The sequence below is a fragment of the Pezoporus wallicus genome, unplaced genomic scaffold (genome assembly GCF_028554395.1).
Source record: "Pezoporus wallicus isolate ANWC-B61680 ecotype Strahan unplaced genomic scaffold, APGP_CSIRO_Pwel_v1 contig_6923, whole genome shotgun sequence".
NCBI lineage: Eukaryota > Metazoa > Chordata > Aves > Psittaciformes > Psittacidae > Pezoporus > Pezoporus wallicus.
In genome coordinates this window covers 1,179,695-1,193,017 of record NW_026637289.1, presented here as the reverse complement: position 1 = coordinate 1,193,017, position 13,323 = coordinate 1,179,695, and the positions used below count along the sequence as shown (strand labels likewise).

General features: G+C 44.4%; 1 protein-coding gene across 6 annotated transcripts in view; it reads right to left on the bottom strand.

The window, feature by feature from the left end:
- The window catches only part of LIN28B (lin-28 homolog B), a 100,241-nt gene that overhangs the window by 86,630 nt on the left and 288 nt on the right, over positions 1–13,323 (bottom strand). For 4 of the 6 annotated variants that reach the window (XM_057404673.1, XM_057404676.1, XM_057404677.1 and 1 more), the window contains exon 1: positions 1,118–1,683. In XM_057404673.1, the coding sequence (XP_057260656.1) occupies positions 1,118–1,427 (310 nt within the window). In that variant the 5' untranslated portion in view covers positions 1,428–1,683. Of the gene's footprint in view, positions 1–1,117; positions 1,684–3,147; positions 3,197–13,323 lie in introns of those variants that run through there. The other 2 variants (XM_057404678.1, XM_057404679.1) reach the window with 1 other exon arrangement.

The following is a 13,323-nucleotide window of genomic DNA, read 5'->3' as shown; positions in this document are numbered from 1 at the left end:
TATTTGTTGCAAAGTATTTCTTACATTGCAAAATAAATACAGATTTTGTAAAATGGGGGGCCGTGGGGGAGAGGGGCAGATTTGCAATGGGTCTTTACTGAGATTTTCAGGCCTCCAGTATTAGTGGAATTAAGGTTGGGGTCACTGGACTGGTCACTGGTGTCAGATGTTATCGACTCATTCATTTCCTGCAAGGGACATCAGCCTTTCAAGTTTTGTGGAAGGTAGAGAGCTGTTGCCAGCTGGGAACTCTTCGGGAAGAAAAAAAAAAAAAGAAAAAAGAACCCAACCCACTAACACCCTTTTCCAAAATTCATTTGTAAAGGATCGGGGGGGGGGGGGATCGGGGGGGGCAGCCAAGAGGATAAAGACGGGGAAAAACCCTACAGAACAAGCCAGCTCTTGAAAAAAATTAGTTTAATGGTTAATAGTTCACATTTTAAAAAAGATATTTCTATCTTTTCTCTAAAGGGATGCTAATTTTGGTGAAGACAATTGTAGGCAGCTGAAATCCTTGTCTTTTTAAATGCACGGTAAAGACTCACTTGAAACTATGTAACCAAACCCAGTGGTGTTGAATTTCCTGTCACCTTCCTAAAACTTCTAAGTCTTAACTCTAGTTTGTTCTGTTTCCCAAAACAAAACAAGAAAACAAAAAACCACCACTTCCATAGAAAACAAAACGGGAGGGGGCGGGGGAAGCCAACCAAACGACCGACCTGCGCGCATTTGAAACAAAACGCGTCTTTTACACTTGAAAGCAGAGCTCGGGGTGCTGCCCCGACTTCCCATATCAAAGCACAGACACCGTTTCTCGCCGGCGGGCAGGCAGGACGCGCAAGAAAGCCGCTGGAGCCACTCTGCTTCCCCCCCTCTACCCCTCCTTCGGTTGGTGGCATTACGCCGCGGGAGCCCCACGCTGGACCGCGCCGGCCCGCGCGCGCCGCTCCCGCTGACTCTTGACCGCATGGGAAGCCCGTCGTGCTTCCTACACGTTTTCTATCGAAATGGGCTCTTCCCAAGGCGGAGGGAGGGCCAGCGGGAGGCAAAGGGGACTTCCCGGCTGCTTCCTCAGGACAGGGGTCTCTGCTCAGCGTTCCCGCCAAAATTCTCTCACCTACAGTTTGGGCGCCAAACCCGCCTTCCCTTTCCGCCGCCGCGAAGCGCCCGGCTCGAGGGCGCGGGTCGCCCCGGCCCGGAGAGGCCGCTTCCGATCGCTCCTCGCCCGCTGGGGCGCCGACGAGAGCGAAGGCCGGGCACCCAACGGGCGCGAGGCCGCTATCAGTGGCCGCAGGCGCGGCGGTTCCGTCCCCGCGACCCTCCCCCGGCGCGGGGCTTCGCCCTCGTTCCGTTGTGCGACACGTCATAAAATGCGGGGAATATGACGATGCGCCCTCCCGCACACTTCGGGGAGCAGGGTCGGTCATGCCCTGCCACCGCCCGGTTCTCCCCTTTTCCCTATTTCACGCTTGTTACCCTCCGTATTATTCCCGCAGGATTATTTGAAGATATTTTTAAACGAAACAGTTTCGACCCAGCTACGCACTTCCCATCGCTAGGGACGGGATTTGCTCGACGTGCATCTGGGGAGTATGAAGTTACCGGTGTTATAACGGTGCCTTCGGGCCGCCCCGTCCCGGCCGACGGCTCTTTTCGGGAATCACCGTGCTAAAGCGCAGCGGGCGCCCCTATCTCTCACATACATCCCGCCCGCCGACTGGAGCCGTTGGGACACACACCCCACACACCCCCCCTCCCCAACGGCTGCCCCCTCGCGCCTCAGCCATTACTCCTGAAGTAGGCGCAGCGCGCGGCTCCACTCAGGGAGATGGGGATGCCCTCGCTGCGGGATCCCACCGCGGTTTACCGGCGCCGCTACTTCAATTGACGGCCAAAGCGCGGTTTCGAAGACGCGCTTTGCTGGTATTCTCTGTGGAAATGGAACGCGGCGGCTCTCGGTGCCGCGCAGCCCTCTTGCACGGTCCACCGTGCCTCCCGCGGATCCCTCCCGGCAACGCCGGCGGCCGGCCAGGGGAGTTTGTAATATACTAGAAACGGCTCTAACCCCGTTAGATCCGAGGGCAGGAAAACGCGGGAGGCACCACTCCGAGAGCTCAGCTACAGCGTGTGGTCTCACGTACGTTAACAGTCTCTCAGCTGTACATTTGCAACTGACAGCGACCGCTTCCCCGGCGGATTTAAGGAGGCTTTAAATAGTCGACGTGGGAACCCGTCTGACAGGGCTAAAACTGCAGCGGAAACCGGCTCTTGCCAAGGGGACAGGTCGCACGAAGTAACCGCGCTGGCGGCTAACGGCTCGATCACCGCTTCGCCTCCCGCCATGTAGGCGCAGGACGACAAGCGGGCGGGTCGGTTCCCTGTGTGCGTGTCCCAGCAGAGCGCGCATCTTCCCCGCCCAGGGGCTCTCGCCCGCCGCACGGCCGGCCGGTAGCACGGGGAGCTCCTCCCGCCCCAACACACAGGTAAAACGTGAGGCCCGGGCTATCTGCCTCCTCAGTGAGCGCCTCCCGTCATACGGGAGCCGGGGCACGGATAGCATGCAAGTATGCTCAGGATGAACGCCCCTCCCTCGGGTAGGCAGCGCTGCTCCGCGGGGAGCTCCGCGCCCCCTATCCGCCACCTCGCGCATAAACCGCCGCGGGCGGTCACGCCGGTGCCCGGGCAGGGAAAGGCAGGGAAGGGCCGGCATCGCTGTCGGCTGAGCTAAGCTTCAGGGAAGCGGTCGCGATCGGGGCGGGGGGCTGCGCGGCGGTAACGCCCCACTGGCGCTGTAACTTGGGAGAGGCATGAAAGTACCTCAATGACGTAAAATTTTAGTCGGGGACTGAGATGTACATGGCCATCGGTACATATGGCATGTTGTGGTGGTGCTCCAACAGCGTCCTGACAGACGCGTGTGCTCTTACGGTTTACAGCAGGTATCTGATGGTGGGTTACTGTAAATAAACTTTCCTTATATAATTGTTTATTTGTCTTACAGAAACTGAGTCAAGCAAGAACTCTAAAGCCTGTGCACTGCCACTCACCCTTCCTCAAGAACTCATTAGAGCCGGTGGGACAAAAGTGCTGCAGTAACTCAGTTTTATATATACAAAGTCAGCCAGGTAAAATGCTATAAAGACTGACCTGAGCCTGAGGAGACCTTCTTGAATGACTTCATCATCTTCTGAGGAACCTAAAATCAGAGAGCTGGAGTCAGTACTGTGTACATTGTACCAGAGTACCATATTTAATTACCTCTTTTCCAGTTTAACGGCTCATTAGGAGGCCATAAAATGCCAGGGCATTGACTCTGTGAAGTGACCTGTAAACTTATTAACTGTTTGAGTCTTACCTAGCTCATCAGAACCACAATGAGATAAACAAGGCATTAGATAAAAATCAGCCACTGATTTCCCCCCCCCCCCCCAAGCATCCATAAAGGGACTGCCTTTCATTAGTCTCCTATGAAAATGCAGTTGATGACAGCAGAAGGGAAAAACACAGATTTGCACAATATTGCAAGCTGTTTGTTTCCTTTATCAATATTTAATTGCAGTAGGTAACCTAAGAACTAGTGAGTTGTCTTTACTACACTTAAATTGTACAAAATAAACAGTCATACCTTGTATGCGATTAAAAAACAAACCCAAATGATTCTTCAGGACTCTTCCATGTAACTCAATGCTGATTTATTATATCACTAGAGAAATGCTTTGTATTATATCAGTTATAAAACTGCAGGGCATAATATGTAATAATACTAAATTCTAAAACTTAATCGAACAAAAACAGTCATAAAAATACAGATGTGTGACTTGATCAAAGGTGATAGATGAAAGGTGTACTTTTGATCTACTTGAGCAAGACCTGGCTTATTTTGTATAATGCCAATAAGAATATCACACACAAAATGAGTGACACAGATGGTAGGAAGCATGAAGGAAAAGACCTGGGTTTTGCAGCAGACGTTGCTTAGGCTGTCCAGTTTGTTAATCAATGAGAGATAAACAGATAGGAACATGCACAAACTCACCTGCTACAAGCCTCTCGTCACCCTCTACTATCTTTTGAATAATCTACTTTAATTAAAACCCACACAAAATCAACAAGGAATTGCATTATTCTCCTGTTAAGATATAAATCAAATTCTCTTTTAAAGAAAACTGAGACGAGTTCTTCAAATATAAGAGCACATCCTGACAGTTATCCTCCTCTCTTACTAAAAAAAAACCAGGATATTCTACTTGGAGTGAACAAAGCCAGAAGAATCACCAAAGACAAATTAGAATTGAATTTCTCTTAACTTCTTTGCCCCTACAGCCAGTTATCCTGAATCCTTTCGAACACCAGGAATTAGAAAAGGGGATGGGACAATCTTTCTTTTCAGTACAACACCACTGGCAAGCTCTTCTTCTTGCCAGTTCTTCTTCTGTAATAACTTAAGTTTTACACTGGAATTGTGTGGACTTCTTTGCCTTGTATTAAACCTAGCTTTGTTTTTACACCTTCAAGCACTGAAGCCCATTCTCTTGTGTCTGCTGCTTTGTTCTGCCAACCTGTAGCTATGTGCCTTTTGTGTCTTTCAGATTTACTTGCATTATTTATGCAACATAATGAAATATGCAAGCATAGAGTAAAGGATACGTTCTTGGCTTTGGCACGTAGTCTGCTTTAGTTTATGAAGGGATTAAAAATAAGTATTTGGGGAGCAAGGTCGGGACTCAAAGGGGTAAACTGTTGTTCTTAAAAATTATATCAGAAACAGCACAAGTAATAGTTTCCAGTATCGCGTTGCGTAACATGTTTGTAAGTATTATGTATTTGAGAGTGACAAATAAACAGATTATTAAGTAGAAAAGGGATGGCATTTTTTTATAAAGTTATTATGAACAGCTTCCCAATGCAATACACAAAACTTGGCAAAAGGGATGTCAGAAGAACATTCCAATTTAAATAGTTTAAATGAGAAACTAATTGGCTTGTATTTTACTGCATCCTACCAAAAGCTGTAAGTAAACAGTCCCTGACTTAAATGGAAGCAGCTTTGGGATCTGAAATATCTCATGGTGAACCCTGCTATGCCTCCTTATGCTGTACAAAACAGAAAAGTGTTTTTTGGTGTTTAAGTTCTGAAACTATCTTGGAATTTACTTGAACTAAAAAAAAAAACAAAAACAAAAAACAACAAAACCAAAAACAACTTTAGGACTTATGTACTAGAGAGTAAGAGGTTTTTACATAAAAAGTTACTTGCTTTGAAAGCAACTGTTGTTTTAACTATGTATTTGTGGCATGTGGAAAGCTACTGTAACAGTAAGCACAAAAAATAATGCAACAGAACACCGCATGGAATTAACTGCAGGATGGGAAATACAATGAAGAGAGTAGTATCCGTAGTATCAATAAAGACCCACCAACAAAAGTAATCTACCTTTCCTTATAGGTAGCACATTCTGTAATTCACTTAATACCTTATATAGGTTATTTCTGACAACTTACTTTTCAATGGAAAATAAAAATACCTATTTAAAAAGAAAATAATTCTCTTTGATAATCATTGTTTTGAATTCATTCACTTAAGCAAGTCTGCTGCCAAAAAGATTCAGAAACATAATCTGCTTGGATGAATGTAAAGCAGACATACATAGTTACCCCATTTAAATGTCATATGCTTTACTCCAAAAAAAAAAAAATTGAAAAAAATTAAACCTGTTTCTTTCACTCTCAGTGGCAGCCAGGGACTGACTGGTTCCAAAGAATAAAGCCAGCAGTATTTTTTGAAAGAATTCTGGATACTATAAGTACAATCAGAGTGCGGAAGAACTATTTATTTTATAACAAACAGATATGACAGTGATGCAAGGGAATTGGGAAGAACATTCTGGTATTAAAGGAACTCTTCTACTTATCAGTAGTGAAGACATAAAAGAGATGAATGTTGACAAGCATATACAAATTTTAAAACTCCATGTACAGAACCCAAGCATAAAACATCAGCTTTTTAAATTTATGCACACACATAGGTCAGATATATTAACTGAGAAAATGCATTTTGTAATTAACAAACTTTGCCATCTATCTTTTGAACCAGTGAGTAAAAACTAGCTAATGCTTTATTCCCGTTTACGGTTCTTGACTGCTGGTAGAAGCACTATGCACACAGTATTTTGATTTCAAACATAACAAATTATTGTTATCTCATACTCTGAATTAAGCTAAGAGTATTTACATGGATTCCTTAACGTACAATTGTAAATAATGAATTTCATTCTGAGATGTTTTTATTGTTTTGATTCTTTTTTTCCTTTTTGTTTTATTCAGTAGAATATAGTTAGTTTGAAATGAATAAAGAAGGCAAATTAAAATTTCCTGAAATTGTGCACTCAGGTGTCAATGCCCTTCCATAACCCCAGGGTGGGGGTGGGGGCAGGAATTGAAAGCTTTTCTGATGCTATTCTGATTTTTTTTTACTTTTCTTCCATACCTTTCTTCTTACACCATGAAAATATTTTTCTATCAAGTGAAGATAAAAGCGTGTGTATGTGAGATGCCAAAACATTTAAAAAATACTTATTCAAGAAAATTAACTGAAGAAATAGCAAATTATAATTCAATCTTTCTTTACTAATTTCACCCAATTTTGTCATTCATCTGAAGGAGGTAATTAGTTTGAAGTAAATAAAATAGCTGGGCAATAGTCCACGTCTGCTTTCCTGAGATCCAAAAAGGGGCTAAGCAAACCCTAGTTTTTTAGAAATAAAGTACACATTCTTGAGTATCAAACATCCTGTTATGCACCTTTTAACTGCATGTGAGACAGTCATTTGACTACAGTGAGAAAAGGAAGAGACAAAGGTAAAATATGCTTCCACTGTTGTTATGAATCTGATTCTTTTGGGAGATGAAAGGGAGTAATAAGCCCCACGTTGTCAAAATCAGAGTCAATGAAAGCCTACCAGCTATTTAAATTGGATCAAAGTTTCTCTTTAAAAGTGAAACGTTACTATTACATTAATATTTACAATTATTTTAGCATTTAAAACTATTCAGATTCAAACTTTAATAATATGTACTTAAGGAACATGGTGAACAAAATTATTTTTGTTTTAAGGGCTGAAATTAGGTATACACAATTCTCATATTTAGTGCACTTTAGTATAACCTGCAATTTCACATAGTCTGCATTTGAATGTACATATATTAAGCAACTATGATAATGATTTAATAAAAAGCAGTGTAAAATAAGTATGTTTTAAACAGTGTTTTGTAAGATTCAAAGATTAATTTTTTAAAATACACAATTTCAAAATAAAACACACCAGCGCCTACTACTACTGTTTTTCTACTTCCTTAGTATTTATTTTGTTCCCAGTTTACTGTTAGCATGGGTACATTGAAATTCCACGCACTGATCTGCCATGCAGGAAATGAAACAATGAGAAAACTACCTTGTGATCTTATTACATTTGTTTTCAGACATTTTTTCTTTGTATTTTTAAGATTAATTGGTTTCAGTATTTTGTAAAGAAAAAACCTTTAAAAGCTGCAATTCTTAAATCATAGTTAGATCAGCATATTTTTCAGAACTTGATCACTGATTTTAGTTATTTCTATGAGAAACTATAGAGTAAGATTTTATTTCCCCACTTGAGAACTATTTGCAAACAAAACAAAAATGAAGCCCTGAAAAGATACTTGTTAAAGGCCATTATGGCAAAAAGGCAAATGCAGTATTTAAGTTTTTAGTTTAAAGAAAAGTGAAATTTTTCTCGATTGCTCCTGATTACTAAATTGTATGCGTATTGTTCACATTCAATGTAGAGATGTACTATTTTTAATCCAGAATTGTACATGCTTTTTCCTCAATGCAAAACCATTATTAAACCAAGATTAAATATGTTCTGTAAACAAATGTGTAATTTATAAAAATACTCCAACCAATTAAGACTTTAACATCATCCCCTCAAAAATGATGGCACTACAGCAAGTTTTATTAAAAATACATATATGTTCTATAGAGTTTTGGGTTTGTAACAACTGTAGTATGGTTTACTCAGACCTCTTTCCTGAGGTGTTTTACATTAAACTAATACTTGTTTTCACAGAATTTACACATCTTTCACGTAACTTTCCCTTTGCGTAGAATTTTTGTTTTATTTGTACATGCCATTTACCTACAAAACACAGAATGTTCTTTCTTGGCTTGGGTCTTTTTTTTTTTTAAATCACTGACTTATTACTTGTGAGTGTTAATAAAGGTGGATTTTTTTTTAATCACTTGTATTTCATAACATGCTCACCAAATACTGCTATGGAATGGATATTGTGGATTAAAACAATCAAAACAAAGGTTATAAAATTAAAACAACAGAGTGTCTGTAAAAGACTCATATAACACCAATTAAACACTCATTAAACATCTATATTCACTTTTCCTGAATAGTACAGGAGGTATGATATTTTTCTCATTTTAACAGGAGCGGACAGCAGTCCTGTATGTTATACTTCCTGACTACATCACTACTTAGAAAAACTAATCAAATAAAATAATGCAATGGTCATTTTTTCCCAGAAACTTTAGTGAAGATATGTCATTCATTCAAACAGAAAAAAATACACAGAAACACCAGTCATACATAACCAAAATCTCACAATCTCTTAAGAATTAAAATATTTTTAAAATCAGTGCACACATCAGTACTTGAAGTAGGTACAGGAGACACAGTGTCTGAAAGAAAAGCAAACCTTACAATGCAATACAAAAATACTAGTGAACATACAAATCTTAACAGTATAATTTGGGGCATTATCCTAATACTGTGTGTAGTCTAAATATGTATCAAATGTTAGCTATAGAATATCTTTTAAATACCTTCAGAACATTTATGACAACATGGGTTAATGTAAATGTGATATTATTAATATAAAGATTGAAACAATCCTTTCAAAATGTTAAGAACCCTGAATCTAAATTCATGAAAAAAGACTACACAGCACAAAATAAAATGATAATCCCATACACACACTCATGAAAGAGTCAGCTTTTAGGTCTGTGTAATTGCTGCACAGGGACACACGCACTGCTACAGACTGGAGGTAGGACTTTGGGGAAGCAAGGTACTTTGTTAGAAATAGTAAGTATGTGCATGAATGCCAAACTGCATGGACCTGCAATTTAACTTTCTGTGAAATCATAGTATGGATTATCAGGATAGACACCCCCCTGCCTTTTTTTCCCCAAGATCACTGATAAAGCAGAAGATGGCTACACACTCTTAGTTCTCAAGTACAGATACTAAATACAGAGTGTACAGAGTGTAAATTATTAGATGTTGAATTTAAAAATGTATTTAAACAGATTTAGACAGACCTACCAGTAGCACAAATAATTTCACAATACATCCACATTCAAGCAAAGAGGGAATTGTGTAAAACTACCTCTATTTCTGTTACTGGTGACTAGTTAAATATTACAGTCCTCGCTTTTCTGTATAATTAAGCTTTTGTTCAAGCATGAAAAAACTAGAAACTGATTGCTTGAAAATGAGCTGCATGACCTTTGTCCCAATTTGTCACCTCTGACCTTTAATTTGAAGACCCTGCATATCTATTTGTTCTATTTTTAGAAGCATAATGTTAAAACCTCTGTATATTTTTTTTAAATTGTTATCCTCCCATGTGAAACACCCCAAGCTGTTTTTGTCTTTTTTTTAGCCTCTACACACCAATCCAGAGTGGCATATTTGCTTTTTATGGCACAACTGCATTTGCAACATCCAGGGTGCAATTACAGAAAATGAACACTTGTCTCTGTGGTGAAAAAAAAAGCTTGTTTTTTTTTTTTTTTTTTTTTTGTTTTTTATTTTCTAGAAATGCTGGAGCCCACTGATGTGAATTTAGAGAGAAAAAAATTTCCTAGAGCACACATCTTTCCAAATTTACTGTCTTTTCCTAGAGAGAGGAAGAAAGGGAAAAAAGCTGGTGTTTGTGTTGGTGCTGCCGCTCATGGGTAACTGTTTTTTCTTGAGCCGCCCCCTTACTAGGAATGGTTATTTTGTTCTCACGGATGACACGCTGTTTTGATATTAGCTTTCAGAATGCCCTTTCATGAACTCAACCTGTGGTTAAAAACAGCAAATAGCAAGTGCCTGTCTAGTTGTTGGTTTTGGCTGCACTTCCATTTTACATGGGTAACATTACGCTTCACAGGTTGCATACAAAACCCCCTTTTCTCCCGTCAGGGTCCCTTTCTGCAGAAGAGCACACTGCAGTATTTCTGCCATTGGTTTTACTACCGGCGTTCAATACCGGAGCGGTACCGCGGGTTCCACAAAGGCTTCTGGCGACACCACTTCCCTCCGTGAACGCTCGTGCAGGACGCGAGCACACCCGAGCGGAGCACAGGACTCAAGTGCAGCCCGCAGCCGTGCCCTAGACCGGCCGGACCTCCGGGCCGCAGGCTCCAGCCGGCACCAAGATGGCCGCGGGATTCAGCACCCCGGCCAGCGGCGCAGCGGAGGCGCGGCACCCCCCCGTCCACCGCCCACGGCGGCCGCTGCCCGGGACCCGCCGCCGCCGCACGAGGGCCCGGGGGAGGAGGGGGAGGCAGGGTGCTGGCGGAGGAAAACGGGGTTCCTCCGGGAACCATCCCTCCCCCCGACACCCCGCTCGGAACCTCGCCCGTGAGCTCGAGGGCGCGCTCCGCACCGCAGGCTCCAGCTGCGGTTCTAACGAAACACTACCGGCCAGTTAAGGGAAAAAGAACTAAAAGAGGAGGCAGAAATATCTTAACTGCTCGGTCTTTACAACCCACTTCTGTGCTCGGGGGTGCTACCTGAAGCACTGCTGGTGACCTGCCACTGCATCCTAGCAGTGGCCCGGGCAATAGCCTTTCAGGCCTAGGACGGACAGGGTCTAAGGTCACTGCCTTCGTTTATTTATCACCACTTTCCTCTTCTGATTTTATAAATACATGATAACTAACATATTTTTAATTTTTTTTTTTTATGTTTTTGAAAACTGAGATGGCATCACATGCCCTCTACAGAATGTATTATAAAAACAAAGACAGCTATTGTCATACACACACAAGCAGTTTTTACTACAGCTGCATTTTTGGAACTACTACACAGGACAAATATCAGCTGTAATAACTACTTTTTCCACTACATATATGATTTGTTTCACTATAGCAAAGGAAACTTGGCTTCCTGGTGTATTAATAACTAAGGTAGTAATTTAATTCAATATTGATTCTTTCTCCTCTATACCAAGGGGGGTAAAAAACTGCATCATTCTTTAAAGAACCATGGCTTAGTTACGTATCTTAGAAATAGTTTTCCAAACAAAATTGTCAGTGCTGTATCCTGTGAAGCTTTAAGGTGCTTTTTAGTGTGGTTTCAAAAATAAATTAGTTTTGTAAAACAAAGCATGTAGGTATCAATCTAAATGCACTCCTGCATTTTAGCACAGTATTACAGATACCACTAAAACTATATATAGCTATATTTAAATGAAACAAACCCAAATGTAACTATAATTATTTCTTTAGTATCTGATGACTTGTGACAGGGCATTTGTCCATACTTGCAATAATTAATAGTGCTTCCATGCAAGATGTGACATTCCAAACCAAGCTATTAGATGGGGGGGGGAGGAAACAGCCCTGTGTATGGCCTATTTAAAAACAGCAGCAACATCAGTTACGTAAAGGAAAAGCGTGAAGTGTGTAAACACGCTGGCATCAGAGTGCACACTACTATTTCATCCCGTGACTATAAGAACGTTATGCATTATTTACTCACAGCCACTAACAAGTAAGAACTGCTAAAAGGGAAAAAGTAAATTAATCAAATTATCATATTAAAATGGATAGTTCCATTGTGGCAAAGCCAAGAGATATTTAAAATTAACCTTGGAGTTCGCAGATTCAGATACTTCGGGTTTGTATTTTTTAATAGCCTGCGCAAAATGATTACACACACTGCCGCTGTTCGCTTATTTTCAATTTAATTTACAATTTTACCAGCTGTTCGCCTGCCCCACTGTACGATTTACTGCAGCCCAACCTCGGCAGCTGGGTGAAGCGGCCGCCGTTCAGCTCCGGACCGCTCGCCAAGGCACGGGCAGCAGCGATGCGGGACCAGCGGCAGCGCAGGGCCGGCGGAGCCCCCGCCGAGGTGCCGCTCCGCCTCCCGCCGCGCCGCGGGCAGCCCCCCCCGCCCCCCCCAACAACGCCCACTGGCCAAACCGACTCCGCTGCCGCCTCTCCCCCTGGGCGTGAAAACAGACAAGGAAAAACGAGGCGTTTGGAGACACTTCTGCACTTTATTTGTCCTCCTTCGCACTGGGACCCGTCGGCACCGGCAACTCCACCTCAGGGCCAGCCGTGAGGCTACATGTGACCGTTACCCACAAATCCCGCCCGGCGGCGGGACGCACTCCCCGCACCGCCCTGGCCCTCTTCTCACAGCTCCGCGGGGCGGCCGCGACTGGCGGCCGGCTGCGACCCCGCACTCCCTGCGGCGCGGCAGGGAGCCATTCAAAATGGCGGCCCCGACATCGCTCATGTTAAAACCCCCCGCACCACGCATACGGCGCCGCGCGTGACACCCGGTAGCGGTGCCCACCCCTGTCCTTCGCCTCCCTCCGCCCCGGTGGTAGTTACCACAGGGCAGCCAAGACCCACGACCTTCGGGGCGCACCGCTGCGGCCCCATCCTCCGCTCCCCGGCCGCCTCACGGCGGACGCGCCGCCCAGGGGGTTCCATTCCGCCGTCCGTCCACTCTCCGGCCTCCCCTTCCGCTGCGCCTATCGAGCCGCGGGAACCCAGCGTCGGTCCCCGCCCGCCCCACCGGCCGGTTATCGCCACCCGGCGGCCGCATTCCGGCCGCCCCCTGGCGTCGGGCTGCTGCACCGTCCCCGCGGCCGCTGCCCGGCCGTTATCTCGGCCCCGGCCGCCGCCGCGGCGCAGGCGAGTCTCGGCGGAGCGCTACTCCTCGCGCCCCTCTCGGCGGCGTGGGTGGGGGGCCTCCGTCCCCTCACCCTTCCCTTACTACGACTGTTATTGTTCGCGTTTGACGTGCGGCGCGGCCCCGCACTCCCTATCCCGCGTCCTGGAGGGGGAGCGGCTACTCAGGTGCTGATATCCGAGCTGTCAGCTCCAGCGGTTGGGGGCTCCGGCTCCGCTCGAGGGCAGAGGAGAAGACGCGGAGCAGCTGCGGCGAAGGGAAAAAAGGTGCGAACCCGGAAGTACACCCGCCACGCCGCCGCCCGCAGGGAAACACCCGCGCCCAAACACAACAATGCGGAGTCGCTTCG